This window comes from Phyllobates terribilis, unplaced genomic scaffold (assembly GCF_046119375.1).
Source record: "Phyllobates terribilis strain yellow unplaced genomic scaffold, ASM4611937v1 Scaffold_5__5_contigs__length_657084704, whole genome shotgun sequence".
NCBI classification, from domain to species: domain Eukaryota; kingdom Metazoa; phylum Chordata; class Amphibia; order Anura; family Dendrobatidae; genus Phyllobates; species Phyllobates terribilis.
Window position 1 is genome coordinate 397,888,327 of NW_027362765.1, and position 15,013 is coordinate 397,903,339.

Genomic DNA, 15,013 nt, shown 5'->3' on the forward strand with positions numbered 1-15,013 from the left:
GGCTAATTCTCATTTATTACATTTCATACAGATCGGAAAAGTTCTCTAAATGGCTTTCATTAGAATAAAAGCATAATTATATTAGTACATCGGAAAGCTCCCAGGAGGTTCACAATAAGCAATAGATAGAAGGTGCTGATCAGCTATCAATCAAACAGAATTAGGCTTCATTCAAAGGTCAATATTTTCTATGTACGAGAAAAAAGGACCCATTTTTTTGGTCAGACTTTGATCAGAGTTTGTATTCTGACTCCAGAACTAAGCTGAGCTTGTAGGACTCTTGAGATAGCCTAGAAATGGTATTTCCTTGAACCAGTACTCGCATATAGATATAACATTAGGTAGCTTGAACTCGACTGCCGGAGGCACGTATGAAGATTCCAGTAGAAGGTTTATTTTCCAGCTGAATTTATGTAGATATGAACACATATAGTACATAAAAAAGACTTTTCTGACCAGAGCTGCAAATACATGAACTTCTAAGATGGCTGATAGACAGTGAATAAGGAAGGAGAATGGGGAAAAAGGGAGGGGTTACTGACATCAGAGAGAGGCGGGAAGAGAGGAAGGACAAACTTCTAAAGAGGGCAAACCTTACTGCATAGAAACAAACCAGCACAATATAACAACACAATAATAATACAATACTGACTGTATAATTCCCAAATCATGAGACATGACAGTTTGGTCTGAGTGTCAACAATTTTTCTCGTACGTTGATACAACCAAAAGAAAAGTTTCTCCACCTTCTCCTATGTGACAGTCCATGAAAATCAAACCGCACTTGGATCTCATCTGAGTTGGGTCCGATATTTTTTCACAGACCCATAGACTTGCATTGTTGATTTTGATCTGACACTCGGATCAAAGTTGGACATGTTGGTGATTTTCCACGGAAAATCGCGGAGACATGTGAATAGCCCCATATATTATCAGAAGTACGAGTGCTATCTGAAAACCATGGATAGCACACGTACAAGAACAACAAATGTGTGAATGAGACCTTAAGCAAATGTGAACAGGTGCAACCTGTGACTGCAGAATATACAAACGGCATGAGCCTAGATATAAGCAAACACTGACTGTGCGAAATTCATAGAATATATATAATAAACTGATAAAATTGTGGTACTTAGTGTATAAATTGGACAATTTGTGTGCCCACCAGCCATGACAAGGCGACCTTTATTATTTTATTATGTGCACACAATGTCTTTTAGACGCCAGTATACCCATTCTGTTTTTCCAGCAAAAGAAACTTCAAGAAAATGCCGGTGGTGTTTTTCCTCAAACCTCCTTTTTTTTTTTTTTTTTTTTTTTTTTACTTCTCCTTGGATGTCTTTTGTGCCATTTTATTTTAAATGGCATCTATCAACAGTGGGCAGATTAATTTTCAGGTCACTTCTTTTAATCACTTTGCAACTTTGGAACCCTGAAGAGGTTAAAAGAAGTTCATAAAGACTGAACATGTGCGCAGCAAGCTGTTTTGACATTGCTGTGCATTATGTTCATTGTTTGGCTTTTTTGTGCTTTTTCAGGCGGGTGCCAGGTGGAATCCACCTGAAAAAGATGTTGTATGCACACACCCTAATGCCTTTATTCACACATCAGTACTTAATCAGTATTTCTGTGCCAAAACCAGGAGTGTCTCCAAAACACAGAACAGGCATCGATCTTTCAATTATAGTTTTCCTCTGTAAAGTTCCACTCCTGGTTTTGGCATACAAGTACTGATGAAAAATGCTGACCAAATACTGAACGTGTGAATAAGACCTAAGGGCAGGTGCAGACGAGTGTATTTGCTGACCGGCAAACCATCAGGTCGTACTCGGACCAATGTAAGTATATGGGGCAGTGCACATGTTCAATTTTTCCCTTGGACCAAGTCTGTCTGAGGAAAAAAATTGCACTCGGCACTGCAAGTCAGTGAGCCTGTGTAAACCATCAGACTGCACTTGGATGACATCTGAGTGCAGTCTGATTTCCGTGACCTTACAGAATGAAGAAGATGGAGAATTTTTTTTTCTCCATCTACTCCTCATCCAAGACGCTCCAACCACTCTCTGAACACGGATTTGCAACTTAGACATTGTGTGTTCTTATTTATGCATTTTACCTTAGGCACCAATTGACTGATACAGCATTATTGATTCCACCACCATGGATGATGTCCAAACTTTTTTTGTGGTGAACTGATTTCTTTTGTGATTAGTGCATTTGTGTTCAATTCATTACAAATTCTCATGTAACTTTTTCTGTGGGATATCTGTCACCACAGAAGCAATTCTCTAATATTTGACATAACTATATGAAGATTATCCACCTTATGGGTATTGACTATTATGGTATTCACATTATTATAGGAGTATGTATTTATAGTTGGACCTTGTGTCATTTATCATCCAGTTTTCTGTTCTTTTTTGCTTCTCACAAACTCCGCCTATTAGTTTGCTTTTATAAGCTTTTAATGATTTTTGTCTGTTTTTACTAAATAAAGATATTTGAAATTTGTTTGGGGAGGTCTCTCTTTTCGGGTTAATGTATATTTGACCTACCACATGTTTATGGCCTTTTTAGGCACTGCACTCTGATGACATCCGAGTGCAGTCCGATTTTCACAGAGAAGATGAAGAATTTTAATTTTCCCATCTTCTCCTCGTCCGAGAAAATCAGAGCACACTATGCTTATTCTGACTGTGATTGGCACAATCGGCCCGATTCTCTCGGATAAGGAGAATATACGCTGCTGTGACGCTCGCCTGAGTGCAATTAACAATGCCTCCATTCACCGACTGCCAGCAGTGATGTTGAATACATACACAAAACATATTAGAAAATTACAGAACTTTTTATAACTAATTATTATAACTCATTTTAATACAATAAAGCTGTACTTAGAGCCGATCCTCCCCCATTGCCAGATATATTGCCGCATTATTAATACATGATCCTATGAATGCTAGTTCCCTATAAATAACATATTAGATTCCAGAATTATCAGTTCATGCAAATAACTGAGGAATTCTGCACCAGGACCCCTGTAATAACTCATTGCCCCCCACCATCATTATCATTAGCTGCCGTGCCCGCTGGTATGAAATATTTATACCGAGGGGCTTTATACCTATTTATTAGGCTCAGCCAGTCCCTGCCGTCCGCTTGCGGTACAGCGATCAGCGCTGTATACAGTACATTTATTGCTTGGCTTATCCGCTATCTCAGCTGACTTGTTAGTTTAATGGAGCGCACTAGTTCTAAATTAACCGCAGGGTGTAAAACGAGAAGTAGTTATAATATATTACAATGGCGCACGTGTATATACCTGAGTGCCAATAATTAAGAACGGAATTAGCAAGATTAATTAAAAGGGGTTTTATCTAAATGAAGCTGAATCATTGGGTAATGAAACGTTCTGCAGTCTTTTAATATGTTTCTTCAAGATCTCTGCTTGCTGCTAGTAAAATGGCAACATGAAAAAAAAAAAAGATTTACCCCCTACCCAATACAATTATATCATGGTACGGGCGTATGGATTGGACTCAGGTGCTGAGCCTGCACCATTCACAGTGGGTGTCGGCTGTGTTATACAGCCAGTACCTGACTCCAACCACAGTGATCGGGGCTTTGACGGCTGCATTTAACTGGCGCTACCTTGCCTGTGCATTCATACGGGTGACCATTGACAGAAGGTGACTTGAATCACCTCCAGAATTTTTGGAGGGAATGTCAGTAATCCGTGGACACTGGACAGGAGCCTTGACAACCATTTTCCACCAGAAGGCATCTACGACCACTCTTTTGAGGGGCATCATGCCAGGCCAGCTAATCAAAAGTGGAGCCATGGATGTGTGCAGAGGTGGTTCGCAGTGCTCCCGCCCAGCAGCCACAGAATATTGATCCGGCCGATAGAGATGAGTGAATAAATTCATTGCACCCAGATCCAAGGCCACGTTCACACGTTCAGTATTCGGTCAGTATTTTACATCGGTATTTGTAAGCCAAAACCAGGAGTGGGTGAAAAATACAGAAGTGGTGACGTGTTTCTATTATACTTTTCCTCTGATTGATCCACTCCTGGTTTCGACTTACAAATACTGATGAAAAATACTGACCAAATACTGAACATGTGAACGTGGCTTAAAAGTGGGAAAACTCCTTTCCTTGAAATAATCCTGTGTCGGGTTAGTACCTTGGACTCCATGTTGATACACATTACCTGCACTGGTACATTGTAGCAAACTATCAAAACAGAAGAGACATTTTTGTTGCTGATGCATTTAGCTCACAGTCGATTGTCTAGACCGGACGCAACTGTAGCAAACTCCCAGTTGTGAGCAGGATTATGTTTTTGGGGTTTTTAACCACTGAATGTTAGGAGAAATGTTTTCCAAGTATTGACAGCAAACCAAGATCTGTGAATGTGTGGCATTAGTAGGTGGCAAAAAAAATCTACGCTTATAAAAGCAATTCTATATTAGCAATTAATGCACTTCTTATACCAAACCTACCAAAATTGATGTCTCTGTTTCACCCTCCATTAAGGGTGTGGGTAGCTCCACTTCCAGTATGTGCTGGATGCTGGTTACAGTTTCGCTTGCCAGCACTTCATCAGGGGTGTGTGAGTGAAGGGGGCTGGCTGACTAGCTCATTGAAATAACTAAGCCAGTCCCCTTCATTGTAATGGCCAATGAATAGACAGAAAAGAAGGCTAGCTCAGATGATCAAATGTACTGGTCAACCAGCCCCCCTTTACACACACACACACTGAATGGCGATCATGACCGGAGGAAGAGTTAGGTCTCATTCACCCGTCAGTATTTGCATCAGTGTTTGTATGATAAAATCAGATGTGGAACTTATACTCCCCATAGAAAAGTCCCCATAAACTGAACAATCATGTGTATGGGGAGATAAAACTATTGCAGGGGCGGACATATCATTGGTGCAACCTGTGCAAAGGGAGCCACTGTCACCCCCAACACAGCTGGAATGGTGCAATATGATGAGCTCTTGGACTGTAAAGGGCCCATACACTGTTCTTGCACAGGGGCCTCTTCTGTCTGTGTCCACCAGTGAGTTACCGGCCTAACAATCAACCAACAGTGTATGAGCAGCCCGTCCTTACATTGTCAGCCAATCATTTGGCTGCCCAACATGTAATACTGCATTTTGCCCCTAGTGGCCGCTGTAGAGAAGATGCATAATTTGCAGCTGATCCATGGCTGGAATGATTAAGGGCTTGTCATGGGGAGATAATAATATTGCATGGGCATATAGTTGTACTTGTGATTGGGGAAAGTGGTCCACTACTATGAATTTAGGCTCTATTGGGTCTCTACTACAGGCCATTAGGCCATGTTCACACGTTCAGTATTTGGTCAGTATTTTACATCAGCATTTAGAAGCCAAAAGCAGGAGTGGGTGATAAATACAGAAGTGGTGACGTGTTTCTATTATACCTTTCCTCTGATTGTTCCACTCCTGGTTTTAGCTGATGTAAAATACTGACCAAATAATGAGGTGTGAACATGGCCTAATTATATCCCGACTTGAACCCCTATTTCCCATTTATAAGAAAACGGAGGACCCGATAAAAATGACATGTCAAAGTTAGGACGACCCTGATGCACTTTTTTTTTTTTTTGTTGGGGGCCAGTAGCTTTGTATCACCTCTTAGTATAATTGTGATGCAACTTTCCAGTATATTTTTCTGTAGTTATAGAACTTTTCATCATTGTCAAGATTTCTGCTTGCTGTCAGTGAACGGACGCACTCTTGTTCGTACAAATCTATGGAAACCTGATCTTTGTCATAGATGAGAGTTTTCTACCAGTCTAGGAAATGATCAGCCATTTACTCATCCCAGATTGATACATTTTACCTACAGGGATATATTGTAGCAAGGGGAAGAGATACATTATTTATTTACCAGGCAGAATATTGGATGGAGTTGTACCAGACCCTCAGCTTTGAGAAACATTAGTTCAATATTGGTTGTGTCAGAGTTATATATTTTTTAAAAAGTTTCTATTCAGTGTCAGGAAGCAAGAAAAGGGTAAGGCTATGTGCCCACGTTGCATTTATGAAGCAGAAAATTTCTGCTGCATAAATGCAAGTCCTCTCCCGGAAAAACGCATGCGGAATTCCGCACGCGTTTATCGCGCGTTTTTCGCGCGTTTATCACGCGTTTTCCACATGCGGAATTGCCTTGCGTTTTTTATGCATTGAACAAAGGCAATTCTGCTTGCGGAAACGCAAAATTAAATGACATGCTGCGGATTTTTGAACGCAGCATAAACGCTGCGGAAAAATCCGCAGCATGTGCATAGAACTTGCGGAATCCCATTGGGGACCATGGGGTGCGTGTTACCAAGCGTTTTTCAAGCGTTTACGCTGCGGAAATTCCGCATCAAAAACGCTTGAAAAATGCTACGTGGGCACACAGCCTTAAAACTGAGAAACAAAAACACAAAGTATGTTAGAAAGTTACAAAACTTACTTAAACCTAATTCACATGAAATCCTTTAACATAATTGCAGTTTTGGATGTATAAATTGGGTGTAGTAGGTCTAAGTTTAACCCTATAGTAACTGCTACAAGGAAATCAGATTGTGAGCCTTTGGCGTCACGTTCACACATTCAGTATTTGGTCAGTTTTTTACATCAATATTTGTAAGTGAAAATCAGAAGTGGAACAATCAGAGGAAAAGTATAATAGAAACACGTCACCACTTCTGATTTTGGCTTACAAATACTGATGTAAAATACTGACCAAATACTGAACGTGTGAACGTGGCCTCATTGGCATTTACAGCATTGTCTTTCTATGACCCATAAAAATATACCGATATGTATATATACTGTATAGAGATGAAATTGTCTGATGTAGCAGAGCTGAGTTTGTTGCACAGACATCTCATCTGTGATTTTCCATAGGTTTTCATTATCAGAGTTATCACCGTACACCAGTAGCCTTAAAGGGTTAAATGACAAATATCGGCTCAGATGTAGCAGAGCTACAAGTTATTTCAACTTATCCCCCCCCAAAATGACAAACCCCGTTCTGCTGCTTCTTGATTTAAGTGCAAGATTTACTGCGCCCCCCAGTGGTTACATATACTTTTTGGGCTGAATGAATTAAAAATTAGTTTGCATTTGTTTTGGGTTGTTTTTTTTTTTCCAGTTTTTTGAGTGTTGTTATTTATTTATTTTTTTTAAGTTTGCTCTGACATGGCATGCTGGAACTTGTGGTACCTCTTCTGCATAAGCGAGGATTGGATTGGATTGCATTGTACCGAGCATCTGGCGAGAGGAGAACAATGGGAACTGTGAGCACAATCAGTAGGTCAACGTGCCAGACAATGCGGAGAAGTTGCCCAACGCTGCGAGTAAAAAAAAAAAAAAAAAAAAAAAAAAAAAGAAGAAGAAGAAAGAAAGAAATGTAACAGTCTGCGAGGAAAGTATGGAAGAAGTCTTACCTTGTGCTGTGGAAGAAACGAAAACCCAGCTCAGACACATGAGCAGCATGGACGTCTGCAGCGGCAGCGGAGAGCGCGAGGAGCCGTCTTCTGCCTTCAGCCCTTCTGACATTTTATCCTGACTGAGGCGCAGCTTTCATCAGCTGGCTGCGGGGAACAGCACCATAACATACACTTACAGGGACTCAGGATGTGAGAGATTTCCTGCATGCAGCTCCGTTAACCCCTCCTGCCGGGGATGATCATCCAAGTCTTTCTCCCTTCAAACTTTTTTTTTTTGGCAAAGGATGGGGGGGGGGGGGGGGGGAGAGAGATATGTTGACCGTTGCAATAAATGAGCGTTCAACTGTCTATGTTGGCGAGCGGGAGGCATTAGGATCGTTAGTGGAGGAAGGCCGGCCCGTGAGAGACGCCGGTGCCAACACTTACAGTTCTCGGTACAATGGAACAAATTATCGTCCTCCAGACTTTCTCCTAAAAACCAACCCGGGATGAAAGAACCTGCCGGTGTTTGCAAAGTGATGGCAGAAAGGACGGTTGGATGTCTCAGTGCAAACACTGCCTAAAATTTATGGGGTCGTGCGACATTTGGTAGAGAAAGGGAAAAAAGTGGAAAATAAGCAAACGAGTAAACATAATAAAAACCGCATAGTATCCCAGTGTGGACCTGGATTCGCTTTTATTACCAGCATTGTGGATGTTCCACTTTTTCTACCTTTCTAACTAAACTGATTTGGTCTCCGGACCCGTGAACCCTCCTCAGCTGGGATTACATGCTTCTTAATGTTGTGTGATCACAACGTGGTCAGATTAGCGTAACCTTTATTCGCTTAATCGATTTTAACCGGATAAGACCCTTTTGCACTTTTTCTCTTCCTTAGCATTTTACTGTAAGGACGGAGTCACATGTACAGTTTTGAGTGCAGTTTTTTTTTAAGCCAAAGTCAGAACTGGAACAGGATTTTACATCAGAAAACTAGCGTATAGAACATTTTTTACAATACATAGTCATACATTCCGACATTAAGGGGGTTGTCGTGATTGACCATTATGCTGGTCTGAACTGTGCACTCTCCCACGGTGCAAATAGAAGAAGCTTTACATCTGCGGCATCAGAAGAGCACAACGCAGGACGGATCCAGCCAGCTTCAGAGCTGTGCAGCAAACAGCTTGTAAGCGTGCACTCCTAGCCTAGGCAACCGGTCACATCTGATACACTGCAGAGATGACCTGCAATCTAGATAACCAACAGTAACGTTTAGAAAATCCATCTGCAATTTACTGATTAAAAATCTTCTACATTCTCAAAAACAAACAGTGTTTTTACATGCACTTTGGAATTTTACTCTCTTACAAAGTTGAGAGAACCCCGTAAAAAGTAACAATCGTTTTAATATTTTTTCATAAATCAATAGTACACATAAAAATAAGAAACTTTGTAATAGATCTTATCAAAGAAATCTGCTTCTTTCTCTGCCAGGACTGATCTTTCATTCTCAAAATTCACAATTCACGGGTGCAAATTGCCTCTTGGGAGAAAAAAGAGAACTTGAACTCTATAGGGCCACCTACTGGAAGCAGCAATCCTACAACACAATTCACGGGTAGAATTTGTGTTTACTGAAAACAAATTTTGCCATTAGTGAGATAGGACAAGACAGTTGGTGCTGATAAAGTTCTATGGAGAAATGTAAATGTCATTTCAGGAGGACTTGCAGCAGAATGTCTGTGTCTCCTCCTTTGTCGATGTCCCACATAGACGCCTAATGGGTAAATTAAGGTCTACAGGCTTAGAAAGTAAGGTATAGAATTGGCTCGAAAAGTGGCACAAAGATCGCACCCAGAGAGTTGTGGTGAATGCCATCTGGTCTGAATGGCCTCCACTTATAATTGGTGACTCCAAGGGTCAGTGCAGGTTCAGCTACTATTCAATTTATGTTATGATGATACAGAAGACAGGATTAATAAAGTTTCTCTTTTTGCAGATGACACCGACCTACATAGTACAGTGGCGGTCGATGGAGGATGTTCATAAGTTACAGGGTGACTTGGACAAACTGAGTGCTTGGCCAGTGAGGTTCAATGTGGAGAAATGTAAAGTTATGCATATGGGCACTAATAATATGTTGGCGTCATATATCTAGGGGGAGTAAAACTAGGAGAGTCACTTGAAGAGAAGGATCTGGATGTACTTGTAGATTACAAAGTAAATAACAGCATGAAATGTCAATCAGCAGCTTCTAAGGCCAGCAGGATTTTGGCATGTATTTAAAGAGGTATAAACTCACTGCCAGGGACTACAACTTTACAAAGCGTTAGTGAGACCTCATCTGGAAAATACATCTCAGTTCCGGGTACTAGTGCATAGAAAGGAGGCCCTGCAGCTAGAAAAGGTACAAAGAAGAGCCACCAAACTGATGATGAGAGGCATTGAGGACCTTGGTTATGAGGAAAGATTAGAAAGAAGGGACAACTAAGAGGGGACATGAGTATCTTGTACAAGCACATATATGGCCCCTAGAAAAGTATGGTCAAAGCAAAGCTGTTTCAAATAAAACCCCCTCAAAAGACAAGGGTGCACTTCCTCTGTGTTAAGACAGTGCCAGCGCCCCTGCACATGCCTCCTTCCTCCTCTCGACAGGGACGCCAGCGTGATCACTTACGATCCTACACTGCACCAGTCCCAGCAGCATCTGCTTCCTCACAGGACCTGCACACGGCACGCAGGACTCCTGGGAGTATGCTAAGGGCGCGTGAGCGCTCCCCGCTTAGTAAAGAGGCCATGCGGCTTTCTGATAATGTCCCCAATGGCTGGGAGACCTCAAGTATTTTAGGCACTATCCTTTATAGGGAGGTACCTCAGCAACTCTAATCCTTTAGTGTTTTACACGTTTGTCTACATTGTAAGGTAATCCTGATTCTGATCCTGATCTAGTCCATCCTGTCTAAGCCTGCTCCTGATCCCGTCCCGCCTATACGAAGTCCTGATCCTGACCTGCCTGGTCCACACCTGTTACCGCTCCCTCATCCGTCCAGTCTGAACCCACTTCTGTGATCCTGCACCTGTCCGTCCTGTGTTCCTGTAACCCGAACCATCTGTTCCTACTTTCTAGTTTTAGTCCTATCTACCAACCGTGCAGTATCCATCCTCCTGCTATCCAGTTCCTGTCCGTCGAGTCTCTCCGAGTCCATCCCTTCTTACGTACACACCTTAGGGGGTCAGCTACTGCAACTCCGGGGTCTGTCCTGGAGTGGTACCTGGCGTCCACCTGGGTCCAAGTCTAACCACACCATCTGGGGTTCTAGTTAAGAACCTGCTGGTCACTTAGTTACGCCCCTCCAGGCTCCCCCTGGACCGTGGCACAGTGGTTCCACAACCACGTGCATAACACTCTGTCTGGAGAAAGAAAGGTTCAATCTGTAGAGGAAACAGGTCATTTTTGCCATAAGAACTATTAATCTGTGGAATAGTCAACCTCAAGACCTGGTCACAATAGGATGGTTTAAAAATGGGCTAGATACTTTTTAGGTGAAAATAACAAAAAAAACTTTTAGAAATGTTCAACATTTTTTGTACTTAATCCAGTCGATCGACATTCAGGATCAAAATTTGTTCTTCTTTATATCCTGCTGGATCAAGGATTATACAATATATGCAATTATTCTTTTTCTCTGTATACTTTCCCATCCCTTGGTTGGACTGGATGGACATGTGTCTTTTTTACTTACTATGTAACTATAGGGTTCGGTTACAGTTGCAGTCCCGGCGAAGAGTTAAAATTGCTAATAATTGTTTCCCACCACCACATGCCCTTTATTAATAGTTTAGATAGGTCAAATGTGGTGACAGATTCCCTTTAAAGGAATGCTGCATATACAACCCCTGGCAAAAATTATGGAATCACCGGGCTCGGAGGATGTTCATTCAGTTGTTTAATGTTGTTGAAAAAAAGCAGATCACAGACATGGCACAAAACTAAAGTCATTTCAAATGGCAACTTTAGGGCTTTAAGAAACACTACACGAAATCAAGATTAAAAATGTGGTACTCAGTCAGGGTAATTTTTTTCAGACCAAGCAGAGGGAAAAAATAATTGAATCACTCAATTCTGAGGAAAAAATTATGGAATCACCCTGTAAATTTTCATTTACAAAACTAACACCTGCATCAAATTAGATCTGCTCGTTAGTCTGCATCTAAAAAGGACTGATCACACCTTGGAGAGCTGTTGCACCAAGTGGACTAACATTAATCATGGCTCCAACAAGAGAGATGTCAATTGAAACAAAGGAGAGGATTATCAAACTCTTAAAAGAAGGCAAATCATCACGCAATGTTGCAAAATATGTTGGCTGTTCACAGTCAGCTGTGTCTAAAATCTGGACCAAATACAAACAACATGGGAAGATTGTTAAAGGCAAACATACTGATAGACCAAGGAAGACATCAAAGCGTCAAGACCGGAAACTTAAAGCAATATGTCTCCAAAACAGGAAATGCACAACAAAACAAATGAGGAACGAATGGGAGGAAACTGGAGTTAATGTCTGTGACCGAACTGTAAGAAACCGCCTAAAGGAAATGGGATTTACATACAGAAAAGCTAAACAAAAGCCATCATTAACACCTAAACAGAAAAAAACAAGGTTACAATGGGCTAAGGAAAAGCAATCGTGGACTGTGGATGACTGGATGAAAGTCATATTCAGTGATGAATCGCGAATCTGCATTGGGCAAGGTGATGATGCTGGAACTTTTGTTTGGTGCCTTTCCAATGAGATTTATAAAGATGACTGCATGAAGAGAACATGCAAATTTCCACAGTCATTGATGATATGGGGCTGCATGTCAGGTAAAGGCACTGGGGAGATGGCTGTCATTACATCTTCAATAAATGCCCAAGTTTACATTGATATTTTGGACAGTTTTCTTATCCCATCAATTAAAAGGATGTTTGGGGATGATGACATAATTTTTTAAGATGATAATGCATCCTGCCATAGAGCATAAACTGTGAAAACATTCCTTGAAAGAAGACACATAAGGTCAATGTCATGGCCTGCAAATGGTCCGGATCTCAATCCAATTGAAAATCTTTGGTGGAAGTTGAAGAAAACGGTCCATGACAAGGCTTCAACCTGCAAAGCTGATCTGGCAACAGCAATCAGAGAAAGTTGGAGCCAGATTGATGAAGAGTACTGTTTGTCACTCATTAAGTCCATGTCTCAGAGACTGCAAGCTGTTATTAAAGCCAGGGGTGGTGCAACAAAATACTAGTGATGTATTTGAGTGTTCTTTTGTGTGTTTGTTTTTCATGATTCCATAATTTTTTCCTCAGAATTGAGTGATTCCATAATTTTTTCCCTCTGCTTGGTCTGAAAAAAAATTACCCTTACTGAGTACCACATTTTTTATCTTGATTTCTTTTAGTGTTTCTTAAAGCCCTAAAGTTGCCATTTGAAATGATTTTAGTTTTGTGCCATGTCTGTGATCTGATTTTTTTTCAACAACATTAAACAGCTGAATGAACATCCTCCGAACCCGATGATTACATAATTTTTGCCAGGGGTTGTAAGTCTCCAAGCCACCCGGCAAAACAAAAAAAACTTTTATTATACTCACCTACGGCATGGTCCGGTCTGATGGGCGTCTCTGGTCTTGATCCAGCGCCTTCTTCCTTCTTGTGATTGCTGTCCTGCTTAGTGTGGATGACGCGTCCTACGTCATCCACACAGTGTTTCCCATCACGCTCCTGCGCAGGAGCACTCCTCTCTGCCCTGCCGAGGGCAGAGCAAAGTACTGTTCTGCCCATGCATAGGGAAAGGCCAAAGAGCGCCAGCGCATGCACACTACAGTACAGTACAGTACAGCATGTATTTCTATACATCTGTCGCTCTCGGGTCGGGAGAGCTGATGGCCAGTCCCAACATTGTCTTGCGATCCTCGTCCAAGTTATACAGCCGTCTGACTCTTCCCTTATACTGAGTTCCTTATAGTTGATGTATGACCACAGACCACATCAAAGTAGACCTGAACTTTCATGTCCTCATAAATTAACTGGGAGAAGGTCTCTAAAAGACAAATACGAGTCTAAAAATTTCAGTATGAGCTCACTGATAGGTTCTTAGGTTAACTCATTCTGTATCCAACAATAGACAGTGCAACACAGAGTCTAGAGAGAGGCAAACTGTGCAAAATGTTTAATGAAACCCAATTGCAAATATTATTTTGATCCCAAAATAAACGCATAGAAATATACCCAGAAAAAGTGCCCTCATTCTTTAAAAGGCAGTTCTACAATAAATTATTTTCTACATTTTACCCCATTAGGAGTCAGAAAACTCATTTAAAGAAAACCTGTGATTCTCCTGAAATGTCTGTTTTATGTATACTTGTGTTTTCCAAGAAATAGGAGTTCTGGGGCACCTTTTCTTGCAACTCAATATTGTGCTGTCTTTCTTGCAGCGGTGGTTAGTGCATGACGCCGCTCCTTTAAGGCAATAAAGGTTAGGACCCACTGAGAGTTCACCATGACGTGGCAGTGGGCTTCATACAGTCTGATCAGAATGTTAAACTAAGAACCTCATATTCATTTCTATATTTTTTTGCCGAGAGGCGTTAGATCAATGTATAATTTTTGGAGGTGCGGTCTATGCTCTTTTTCCAGCGTATATTTTTTGTTTTGGGGTTTTATCGCATATGTGGTTTTAAGAGCTTTAAAACTTATTCTGATATTGACATAATTTTTCCTCTTTTTGGTAATACATAATGTCTAATTTTTATATAATTTTAATTTATTTAATTTTCCCACTTGATATCGGTGTGAAATGCAAAGAAAAAAGTAGGTAACTGTCTATTTTTCCTTTTCATTTTTATTTTTTTATGACTACAAAGAACCATTAAAAGCATTTTAAAATGTGTCGCCTTTCTGTAACAATTATTTTTTATATATCGGACATGATTTTTTTTAGTCAGGGCACCACACAGAGTTTGTTTTTTTTCTTTATTTTTTGTCATTTATTTCACACATTGTGAGATCTTTGGACAGCATTTTGACATTTTAAACAATTTTTTTTTTATTATTGCTGATTTTTCCTGTGACTGGAGTTGTCATATAAGACTCGCAGCGCACTGCAGTGCTGATCTGAGTCTTTGAAGACCCAGAGGCTAATGCTCCCTCCCGGCATCACTGCGATAGTTAGAGGAAGCAATGTCTTCCTATATACACAGTACTGAGGTATATGTATACAAAGATCAGGAAGACAGAGACGGTATTAAACCATCTCTGCCTTCTCTATGGAAAATACAGCTTTTGCAAAGATCGGTTTGCATGCTCCGTGCAGCTGCTGACTCTGCAAGGGCATGCTAAAATGTCATTGCAGAGTAATATGTAGATTGGCGCAATATTTTGAGATGTTGGATGATCTGTAAGTAGTTAAATGGGTTAACAAGAATTAGATAGCTGTTTTTTTTCAGAAAGAGTACCACATCTTTTTATGGAACACAATTTTTCTTTATGTGACATGCAGAAGTA

At 40.9% G+C, this 15,013-nt stretch overlaps 1 protein-coding gene across 1 annotated transcript in view; it reads right to left on the bottom strand.

The window, feature by feature from the left end:
* Positions 1-7,747, bottom strand: part of ADAM12 (ADAM metallopeptidase domain 12) — a 778,476-nt gene extending 770,729 nt beyond the window's left edge. The window contains exon 1 of the mRNA XM_073685043.1: positions 7,479-7,747. Coding sequence (XP_073541144.1) covers positions 7,479-7,590 — 112 coding nt within the window. The 5' untranslated portion in view covers positions 7,591-7,747. The remainder of the gene's footprint in view (positions 1-7,478) is intronic.
* Positions 7,748-15,013: the final 7,266 nt, after the last annotated feature.